Source organism: Pteropus vampyrus, unplaced genomic scaffold (genome assembly GCF_000151845.1).
Source record: "Pteropus vampyrus isolate Shadow unplaced genomic scaffold, Pvam_2.0 Scaffold72, whole genome shotgun sequence".
Lineage (NCBI taxonomy): Eukaryota > Metazoa > Chordata > Mammalia > Chiroptera > Pteropodidae > Pteropus > Pteropus vampyrus.
This window is the reverse complement of record NW_011888853.1, coordinates 2925917-2936949: the sequence shown is the minus strand read 5'-3', so window position 1 is coordinate 2936949 and position 11033 is coordinate 2925917. Positions and strand designations below refer to the sequence as shown.

Sequence of the window (11033 nt, the reverse complement as noted above, 5' to 3'; positions counted from 1 at the left end):
GCTACAAACCTACCAACACGCCGGTCGAATATTTACTTATTTAAATGTCTCTTACACTTAGTTCCCTGACATTTGAATGCTAAGTTTTTCATTTTTATTTGTCGCGTGTGCCGGAATCTGGCCGGAGGGGCAGGGAGAGGAGGCCTCGCCCCTGGGCACCTTGGAGACCTGGTCGACCTCCCTTGTCACCGTGTCCGAGCTGTCATGTGTGCATCAAGTCCTCTTACGGCCGAAGTCACAAAGGCCGTCCCTTTAGACATTGACCATGAATGTGTTTTTCAAAGTCTGAAAACCAACTCAAGCCTCGTACGGCACTAGGTGGTGTGGTATTATATGGATTGGAGTAAGAAACATCAGTATATTTCAAATGTAAATAACCTTTCGAATGTCATTTTTTTGTTATGTTTGTAGCATTTATGCTTCTGAAGTTATTAAAGCTTAAAATCATTCGAAGACTGGCTGCACATTTTTTTAAAAGCTGGTAGCAACTACTACATTGCTTTCATGACCCACCGAATGGGTCACAACCAGTTTAAAAGTTACCACTGTCCAAAGCCAACCGCGAAATCCAAATGTAGAGCAGCCTCTCCCCTGGAGGGTGTCGGCCGGGTCCCTTTGGGGTCACGGAGTCTGCCATGGCTCTTGGATTTCTCACCCTGGGTGGCAGTTATTTGCGTATATGTCTTTTCTACAGGACCACGAGCTCCTCAAGGACAGGGACTGTGCTGGTTTTTGTTGTTATTTTTCTTTTAATCTTCATGTCCCTCAAACGTAATAGGAGAATCAATCTCCTCTCTGGCCTCAATATTAAAATACTTTCTGGGATCCAGTCCTGTATAGGTTAATGGCTGTTTGTCTGTCTTTTTTTTTTTTTTTTTTTTTTTTTTTTTTTTTAAATAAAGAAAAAATGTAATAGCCCACTCTTACTGGTCAGAAACTGCTGTAAAGCATTTTAGAAATTTGCGAAAGTGATTCCTACATATTTAGAGAATCCAAATGATACTGAAATGTGTTGGATGACAAGGCTGATCCCCAGCTCCTCTCCCCAAAGGTAGCCACTGGTAACAGTGTCTTGTGTGTCCTTGCAAAAAATGTTTTCCCTGTGCTTACAGGCACTTTCGTTTTAATGTTTACACCGAGAAGACTGCCATCCTCACCTCACGCTGGGCTGCTGCTTGCTTTTTCGTCTTGCTAATTTGTCTGGAGGCATTTCTACATCACGACATCTGCTTCCCTCTTTTTTTTTAATTTAATTTTATTTTTTTAGGCAAGGACCTTGTCAGCTTACAATCTCTTACTTTTTACGCCTACAGCACCTGGTCTTCCTAGGTGGTCTCCCATCCAAGTACTAACCAGGCCCGACCCTGCTTAGCTTCCGAGATCAGCCGGGATCGGGCTGGTTCAGGGTGGCGTGGCCGTACACTTGCTCGCCTCCTTTTTAATGCACCACGTTGCATGGTATACGTGCACCATCATGTCCTTAACCCGTTAATATTTTGGTGAACATATTAACCGGATATACTTCACTATAATCTGTTTAACCCTACAGATGGACATTTAGTCGTTTCGGGTTTTGTCTTGTTTTCTGCTGCACACGGTTGGAACCATTATATAAAAACCCGGGTAGCAGGTTTTGAGTCCAGAGCAGCCTTAGAAGTGGGTTTGCTGAGCCCACGGTGTGTCTCCTTTGTGACGTGAAGACGCTTTGTGTGCAAACGCTGGGAGGTGCCCGGACACCGAAGCCCCAGGTACTGACCAGCGCTCAGGGCAGCATCGTCCACACCGAGGTGTGGCTCAGTGGAGAGGGGCCGGCTCCCGTGTCCCACCCAGCTCTTCCCGGCTGCATTTTGTGTGGTCCAGGCGAAAGTCACATGGGACTTGCGGCCCTTCGAGGTTTGGCTGCTGGGCTTGTGCAAACTTTGCCTCCCAGCTCAGCTTGCTCTGTTTAGTTTGGCGCCTGCCTGACGCTCAGTGCTCCAGCTGCAAACCGGCCGGACGCCAGAACCAGAGTCCTAAACGCCTGGGTTTGGATTTGTCCCCTGTGTTGGCTTCTCCGCTGTGGGGCAGCTCCTTCCTGCTCGTGCCCCCCACTCTTAAACCTGCCGGTGTTTGCATATTCGCCCACTGGGCTTCTAAGTGATGGTTCCTCTGGCAGTAGGTCCCCCCTTCCTCCCATGCCACACCCTTCAAGCCCTCACGGCCGAAGCACATCCCTTTCATCCTGAAGCACATCCCTTTCATCCTCGGCATTCCTGACACTTGAAGTCACTCTTTCCCTCCACTGAGGCCATCCCAGGACGTCCCTTCCAGCCATCTGTTCATTGTGTCTGTCTGTGGGCGAGAACCAGGCTGACAGAGGTGGAGCTCCAGTCTTGGGAAAATGGACACTGAAATGGTTAGGGATAGAAACATTAGAGGAAGCAGAGACGGAGGCTGTGACAGGGAATCAGCTTCTCTGCGATGCCCAGCCCCAGGGGACCCACTAGCTTTCCCCTTGTGTCTTCCGTTCTACTCACTATAGGGAGGGGGTGGTACAGCGAGGGGGTGGGAGTCCCCAGTCCACTTAGCAACCTGGTATCCAAATGCTCTGGCCAGCACCCCCCTGGAAAAGAGAGGTGCAAGACTGAAGACACAGCCCCTCGGCCCAGAGTCTCCCTCGTCACCTTGGCCAAACGATATTTGCACTGACATCATATAGTTTTCACCCACTGTTGACCTTGGCCCCCACGCAGTCGTCCCACACACGCTCAAAGGCTACGCGTGCTCGGGCCAGCCCTCGGCAGCCCTTTCCTCTCTCCCCGACGGTCTGCCCACTGCTGCCCCACCTGACCGAGGCGGTCACTCTCGTCTGGTCCCCATGCTGCTGTGGGACATGGCTCCCGGGAGTGTGCCCAGGAGCCAGGTCGCTTTTACCAAGCGTCAGACACCCGAGTGACAGCGTTACGGAGTCCCCCTGTCCTGTCGCGTGCAGGCTCTGACCCTCTCCTTGTCTTGCAGGAAGAGGAGAAGGAGCGCGATGGCGAGGAGGGCCCACCCCCAGAGGGGCCTGAGGAAGAAGACGGTGAGTGGCACCCGGCCTCCAGGCCACACACGCACCGCTGGGGGCGCTGTGCGCCCCTGGGATCCCCAGCGGAGGATCTGAGGGACGAGGTGGAGCAAGTGGAGGGAGGGGGCTGAGGAGTCAAGTCCTGCATGGCCCCGAGGACATCTGGGCCAGAGCCCACGCCCTGCGCCCCTGCCCCGCCTTCCTGCGCCCCTTCCTGCCTCCTTTGCCCTTTGTCTCCTCTCCCATCTCTAAAATGTGAGTTGTCTCCAAGCGCAGGGGCCCATCTGGACCTTCCGTTTCCTGCGGTGTCTCTTAATCCCCTTCTCATCACCTGTACGCATTTCACGGTTCTCTGCAAGTACCTCTGACCTATTTGATGAGGACCGAAGCCACTCACAAGGCCGCTGCCCATGCTTTCTGCAGAATAAAGTCCCCAGGAAGGGAAGGAAAGGCCTGATTTCTGAGCAGCTTCAGCTAACTAGCCAGACCTCCCTGGCCATTAGGTTCCAGGCAGCCAGGAGAAGAGAAAGGACTGACCAGGAACATGGAGGAAATGGACTGATTTGAACTTGACCGCGTGGAAGGTGGTGTGTTTGTCCTGGGCACCCGCCGGGGCCAGCGCCCTGGGCAGAGACAGAACCAAGCATGGCATGGGGCTTCTGCTCGCTCTGTCATGTTTTATTTCTTTAAAAAAAAAAAAATCCGAAGCAAAAATAGCAAAACGTCCACACTGATTAAATCTATATGACAAGGATTGCTGTACTTTCGCGTATGTTTGAAATATTTCATAATTTTTTCAAAAGCGAGACTGTTGCTGTGACTTTAAGTCAACTTCTGGCAGGAGCGATGGAAAGAGGAGGTCGCAGGAATGCAGAGACCGAGGCCGGCGTGGGCCAGGGGCAGGGCTGGGCTGCGGCTCCTGTCAATACAGCCTCAGAGGATGGGGAGAGGCAGGCGGTGCGGGTGGGGTGTACAGCAGCCCCTTGCCGGGGGCTCCCCCGCTGAGCTGTTGGTTCTCCCCGATTGTCCACAGGAACCGTGGCTCTGGGCTCTGTCTCTGCCACATCAGTGCATCCTTTTACTTACCTGAGGACACAGGAGACAAAAGATGAGGTGGCCGAATGCCCCTGGACCAGGACAAGGGGAGGCTGAGCAGACCCCTCATCTGAGCCCCACGCGCAGCCAAGTGCCTGGTCACTGAGCCCTCCCTCCTTATCTGCCTGCCACCCTGGACACCCCCAGCCCCCAGCCCCCGCCTGCCAGCCCTGACAAGGCAGAGGGAGGAGAGGTTTATGGCCCCAGCTTTGAGAAGAAAACGTGAGTGGGCTCCCAGCCCCACTGCATGAGCTAATTGATTCCAGTGGAGTCGCTAAGATGCATCCCCTAAGCAACTCGGTGGATTCACATAAGACCGCAAGAGGCAGGACCCCCTCGCCGGGGGCCGTCACACCGAACCCTCCTGGTCTAGCAAAATTGGAAGCGGCTGTATGTCACTTGGTACACGCATGTGTTTACGTGAAAGCCTTTTCAAGTCTCTCTGGCTCAGAAAATGTAAAGCTAATCAGAGCTGCCCCATCAACTGAAACCTTGAGTAGTGCCCAGCTGGCAGCATTTTTTACATTTTATTTTTCCAAAATATAGCAACACAATGACCTTGATGTTGAGGTCAACTGGTTTTCTTTGTCCCTCTGTTTGGTGTCCAGAAGCAGGCGATGGCTGCAAGCTCATTCTGATGAGTCTGCAGCTCAGTGTGATTCCATCCGTGGCAGGCTTTTCAGAGTTTTCCTGGAAACCAGAGGCCCAGACCCCTCAAACAGCACCCCGAATGACTAAGCAGACTCCCCAGATCCCCAGACATGAGCCCTGCAAACCCTGTGCTGCTAGAAGCTCCTGACTCCACGGGCCCAGAGGAACAGTGCTCTCCGGCCCTTCGCACAGCTCGGCCTGGAGGGAAGAGCCGGCTAACGGGAGTGGGGGTCTCCAGTGAGGAGGGAGGGATGGACTCACCCTGCACAGAGCCCCACATCACCAGAGGAGGAACTCCCATGGCCCCTCGCCCCCAGGCCATGTCCTGCTGTCTGCTTGCTCTCTGCCCCCCGGTCTCACTAGCCCCCTTGCTCTGCTGGGTCTACAAACCCCTTCCTCCAGTTAAACTTCCAAGCAGCCCCCTCCCCAAGTTCCTCTCCCCCTCCGCTGTCCTCTTCTGCAGAGCACGCATGACCAGCTGCAAACTCTGTATGTTAATTACTCACCTTCGCGTGCTGCGTTTCATTCGCTGCCATCCCCTCAATGCCTAGAATGGTGCTTGCTACATGTTTGAATGAATGAATGAACTCTGAGCCCATTAATCCTCGTACAATGCAGTAACTGCTCCCTGGGGGGAGGTTTCAGTCCCTGAGCTGTTGGCAGGAGTGAGGGACCTTCGGGAAGACGTGTGTACCAGAGCTGGCCTTCTCCTAAGCAAGGTGTCGGTGAGCGGCAAACACAGGCTAACATCTAGGTTCTGACTGTGTATTCAGAACGTTCATTTGCCCAAGAGGGAACCAGGATCTGAGAAGCTGAGGCCTCTTCCTCCCCTTGAGCGCAGATCAGCCTCTCTGGCCGTAGGGACAGCCGCCAGCCGGATGTCAGGGTGGCCTGGAGGCAGGATGTGGAGGTGTTTTGAGATTCCTGACATTAAAATGAGAGAGAGGTGGAACCCTCTAGAACAGAACGGAAAAAGAATACACCCGCGTGGGAGGGCGACTTGGTGGTCTCTGCGTTTTGCTTATTCAATTCTTTATGCATTAATGGAAATTAGATAGGACAAGCCATTCAGCCCCTGTCCCCAACTGGCCAGAGTTATGTACCCTACACCTGCTGGGCTGAAGGACACGTGAGGGCATCGCTCCCGACAGGACACTCAGCCCAGGACAGGCTCCAGGGCGCCCTTGGCCCTTGCAGCCTTCACCCGTGTGTGCCACCTCCCTGTGACCTGTGCACCCCATGCCTGCCTTCGCTCCATGTCACGTGTCTGTGCTTCCCTCTGTCCAAACCCCCCGTGTTCCCCCCTCAGGCCCTTTTGTTCCTTCGAAGGCAGCTGTGGCATGGAGAAAATGAGCCTGACTAACACGACACCCTTGGACGATGGGGCATGGACCCCAAGTCCGGGAGAGTGGAGGACCTCACTCAGCAGAAGGGTCAGGGGTCCCTGTGCCGCCCTCCAGACCTGGGACCCAAGGAAAGGCAGGGAACCCAGAGCCTTCCCTGAGATGAGCTCCCCCGGCTGACTGTAATTAGCACAGCAGCAGCAGGGGCTCCAGAGGAGGGAGGAAAGGCAAAGGCTTGGTGACGGGGGACAGCCAGCTAGCTCGGAGGGAAGACGGCTCCCTGGTCCTGCGGGGGAACCGTGTGGAGGACGGAGCCCGGGAAGGGCTGCTGGCCTCTCTCTGGCTGCCTCGTGTTTGTCTACGCAGCCATGTTTCCAGTCCCTAAAGCCGATCCTAAGTTCCTGTAGGATTTCACAGAAAGGGTGCGGGAGGGGGCTGTCCGTGCGGGCGGGGGCTGAGAAGACACTCGAACCGTGGAAGTCCAGTTCTCTCTGAGGCTGGGGCGGCGCCCGGGCTGGCACTGGGTGTGCGTGGGGCTCTCTGCCCCTCCTCGGGGCGTGGGGCGGGGGTCCCTGTCTGGCCGAGAGGGTTCTCAGTGACTAACAAAGGCAAAGGGATTCAACCTGTGGGAGGGCCCGACGCGCGCACCTCCGCGGGCTCTTACTGTCCGCTCTCCGCAGGGGCAGAGGCCTTCTCCTTCAAGTACAGCCCGGGGAAGCTGCGGGGGAACCAGTACAAGAAGATGATGACCAAAGAGGAGCTGGAGGAGGAACAGAGGTAGGCGCCCCGCTTCCTCCAGCCAGCTCGGCTTTCTGCTGGACCGTCACCCTGCACCCTACATCCAGGAGGCCGGCCCCCTGCAAGCTATACGCCCCCTACCCCCGCCCCCGACCATGTTCCACTTTCATTTTAAGGGTTCTTTCCTGTCCTGACGATCTTCAGCCAGGCTCGTATCCCCTGGAGACCGTCCCCTTGGGGACGGTGGGGGGAGGGGAGCCGAGCCCATTCCTTGCACCCCCTCCCCTCCCCCCACCGAAAAGAGAAAAGACAAAAGCGAGATGCCAGGGAAGAGCCCGGAGCAGATCCGGCTGTTCGCTTACACGCCGAGTCCATGACGAAGCCAACCTGTCACCGCGCCGCACAGCGCGGCTCCTCCTGCTCCTCCGTCCCGCACCCGCGCCCGCGGTCGCTTCTCCTCAGCTCTGCTCCGCGGAGCTCTGAGGCCACGGCCGCGGCGCAGCTGCCCATTTGCAGAACTGGGCTGGTCGCCACCCAGCCGGCACCCACTGCACGCGAGTCCCCTCCGTGCATCCCGAGCTCCCGCCAGCCCGCCAGCTCGGGAGAGACCCGGTCTGCCCCGGAGCCCAGCCGTCCCCGCGCATGCGCACGGGCGGCCCGCGGCCTGGGCTCCTTGGGTTCAAGCAGAAGTCTGAACCCGAGCGGTGCGCTTCAGCACCCAGGGAGGCACGGAGGGCCTATGATTCCAGAACGCAGGGCCCAGGCACCCTTTCATTACCCTCACCACGCCCCCCAGTGGCCCTCAAAAGTCAGAAGCCACTCTGCCCACGCGTACCCCGTTTCCCCTCCCGGAGCTGCGGCCCCGATGCCCGCCACCCGGGGGGCGCGGGGAGGAGTGGCAGGGCAGTGTGAGCCCGGGGAGGGAGACCCCAGCAGGGGAAGGCAGCCCCTGGGGGACCCCCCCGCCGCCGCCCCCCCCGATGACGCTGCCTCTGCTGTGACCCGCTTCGCTGCCTTTATATTTCAGGATTGAGCTGACCTCTGACCTCACTTCCCTGTAGCAAGTTCCTTAGGTCCTGAGCCACAAATATTCTTGCAAATCCTTTTGGTAAGGAGATTGGCTTCTTAGCCTAGCGGCGCTCCCCTCATCCTGTCTGTTACTGTGTCCCCAACACGACCGACGTGGTCTAAACCCCCCCTCCCTCGCCGCCTTCATAACCAACACACACTTCTGTGCACCGAGCCTCTCATTCTTCGCCGCCGCGGGGACCGCGGGGTGAACGGGCCCCTCTCCCGGCCGCCACGTTCTCAGAGGCAAGTCCCTGGTGCTGGGGGCCAGCGCCCTCTTGCGAGGCCGAGGGAGAACTGCCCTCCCGGGACTGCGGGCGCGCGCCCGGTGCCACAGCTCCCGCTTCGGTCCTACCCTAGGAACGGACGCCGCTTAGAGAACAGTGCACGGCAGGATCCCGTGCCCCCCGGTGGTGGGACAGGCAGGTGTTTATGATCAGAGCGAGGGGCGGCCGACCACGCGGCCCAGTGAGAGCGGAGCAGGCTGCGCTCCTTTTCCGCGGTCTGTGGCGGATTCCGCGGGGCGGTGGCCAAGTGGAGTAGCTGCAACAAAGACCATGTGGCCCACAGAGCCTAGAGGAGTCCACTTTACAGAAAATAGGGAGGGCTTGACGCCCGCGTAGTCCCTCGAAGGACCCTGTGGACAGAGGCTGTGGCCGGGCTCCTGGCCTTGGTCTGCGTGCTCAGGTGGATGTGAGCGACCGTGAGAACAGGAAAGACCAGTTACGGGACTGAACGCCAGGCCTCGCGGGGAGTCGACTGCCACTCACTGGGTCCAGAGCTGGAACCACAGGAGCCGAGAGGGAGAGTCCCTTCTCTGTTATGCTGAGCTAGCAGACGCTGCTTTGCTCGAGAGCCGTCTCCCCCACTGCATCTCTGGGGGAGGCTCTAGATCACCCATTCACACTTCACTGTTCTATGGGGTCGGGACTGTGCCCGAGCGCTGCTCTTGGGGTGGAGGAGGAGTCCTCGCCTCCATATCCGCGGGCCGTGGTTATCACTGGCGCACCCCGAGTCGAGGAGGGAATGGGAGACTTCACGGTCCTTGAGCACCGTTTCTCACAGGGCGGGGCTGGAGTTCATGTTCATTTTCATGAGTAGCCCTCCCCAGCATGCTGTCTGCCATGTCTGCTTGCTCTCTCCGGCCCCTGCATGTAGCCGGCCCACACCGCCCTGCGAGGGGCCCCTTGACGCTTCTGTTCCTCGCCTGGTGATGCTTGGGGTTGCAGAGGCTGGCAAGCTTGGCTTTGTCTTTTCATCTCCAGCACGATAGTTCCGGTGGAGACCAGGAGAGCTTGAGGGGTATAAGACAGTCCTGATCCCAGCTGAGCCCAGGAGTCCTCCCTGGAATCATCAGTGTGAAAAATAACACGCATATTATTGTCGAACCACTAAAACCACAGGACAGTGGACTGTGCTTTCTTCTTTGCCTGTCAAATTCTTACAACCAAACTCTGCCTGTTTCTAGTTCCTTTCCTGGCACTTGGGGTCCCAGTCAAGTTGCAAGCTAGTTAATAAACACTGCGAGTCCCTGTCTTTATTAATTCAGCTGACGTACAGTGTCTAGAGCCCCAATCTTTAGTGGACCCGTGATTCAGCATCACCCAGAAGCCTCAGTTTACAAGTTTCTGGGGCATGGCCCTTAGGAAGCAGGGCTGAAACAAGGGGCCCCAAATTCGTTCCTCCACGTGCTTAGTTGGGCATCTCCATCCTTGGACCTACTCACAGGTGAGGTGTATAGATCCAGAGGTGGCTGCTGCGTAAGAAGGACCCGCTTTGTCACTGTCTCCCTGCCCCCTCCTGCTTTCCCCTGGGCCTGGGGCTCCCAGGCGTCTCTGGCATTGCCTCTGCCTGGCTGGGGGTGTCCCTGGGTTCCCACCACAGCTTCTCTGGGAGAGCTAGTGAAGCTGGTGAGATTGGGTGAGATTTCCTCGTTTGGCAGGAAAAAGACAAAGCTCCACCTTCATCTCTCCTCCTTATTCACTGTCCACTCTTCCCGTCTCTGCTAGAGAGGAAAAGGGAACCCAGGTTGCAGACCCGGATGGCTCCAGGACCCGGGATCCCAGCTCCCGCTGCGTTCTGGAGGACTGTCCTGACCTTCTAGAAAGGACACAACTCTAGTGCAAGGTGCTTTGTATGACATAATGGGCAAGGGTGCCAGGAGGCAGAGAAACCCCGGCTGGGGTACTCTGCCACTTTGTGCTGGCTGACCTGTCTGTGAACGGTCTGCCAGTATAAATTTCTAGAAACACATGCTGACTGGCCTCCAGCAGAGGGCGCCAGAGGGACAAAATAGATCCCTGGATTTCCTCAGCGGGTCGGAGAGATTCTGTGCGTCATTTAGAAAAGGCGGGCATACCGTTCGTTGGCCTCGTCTGGGAGAGCACACATCCTAAGCTGCCATTGTCCCCAGAGAGAGAGAAAAGCAGCCAGCGAGAATAGGACATAATCTGGAGGTGACAGGACTATGCTAGGGGAGCCACCTAGTACCTGGTCCGCCTAACCACCCAGATGCAGAACCTGCCCTAATGACCCGAATGCCTCGCACACTCGGAGTGGGGCTCGGCGGGACGCTGGGGTCCCATGCAAGGCCCCACTTTGAGGAACAGACTATCTTGCTGCAGGTGATGAGAGGCGAACTGCCCCACAGGTGTCAGATCTGCAATTCCAAACGTTCCCCTTCCTGCCGTCCCTCCTCCTCTCCACGGTACTTGTAAGGCGGAATGAGTAAAATCAATGACCTTTTCCCTGTTTCTCTTTACAGAACCGAAGAATAATGAAGTTACCCTTAGCGTCCTCCTAGAGGCTTTTCCTTTTGGCATCTTAAAAGCTTGAGAGATAACACGAAACCCCCAGAAGGCGGCCTTGCAGGCTTCCGGGGTGTGTCTTGCCTACGCAAACCTGCCAGACCCTCAGGCAGGACTTTTCCCTGGGCTGGGAGGACCCTGAGGACGCCTTCGGCTCTGTGTAGGGTGCTCCTCCGGGTTTGCGTGGATGGCTTTGTTAAGCCCGAGGGTTTTGAGTTCGTTCTCACTCCCTGGACCTCGATTTTTCTTAGCACTCAGCCCTGCCCTCCACGTGCCCTTCACACC

General features: G+C 56.8%; 1 protein-coding gene, 1 long non-coding RNA gene and 1 pseudogene across 2 annotated transcripts in view; 1 reads left to right on the top strand and 2 right to left on the bottom strand.

Moving 5' to 3' along the window:
* The first annotated feature begins 679 nt into the window (after positions 1 to 679).
* MXRA7 (matrix remodeling associated 7) overlaps positions 680 to 11033 on the top strand; it is a 13864-nt gene continuing 3510 nt past the window's right edge. The window contains exons 1-3 of the mRNA XM_023531627.1: positions 680 to 722; positions 2918 to 3061; positions 6816 to 6912. Coding sequence (XP_023387395.1) covers positions 680 to 722; positions 2918 to 3061; positions 6816 to 6912 — 284 coding nt within the window. The remainder of the gene's footprint in view (positions 723 to 2917; positions 3062 to 6815; positions 6913 to 11033) is intronic.
* On the bottom strand, positions 1305 to 1423 carry LOC111741066 (annotated as a pseudogene).
* On the bottom strand, positions 4650 to 6378 carry LOC111741056. The gene is made up of 2 exons (XR_002780851.1): positions 5299 to 6378; positions 4650 to 4831 (listed from the first exon to the last, which is right to left on the bottom strand). It is a non-coding gene; the product is annotated as an uncharacterized LOC111741056 (long non-coding RNA).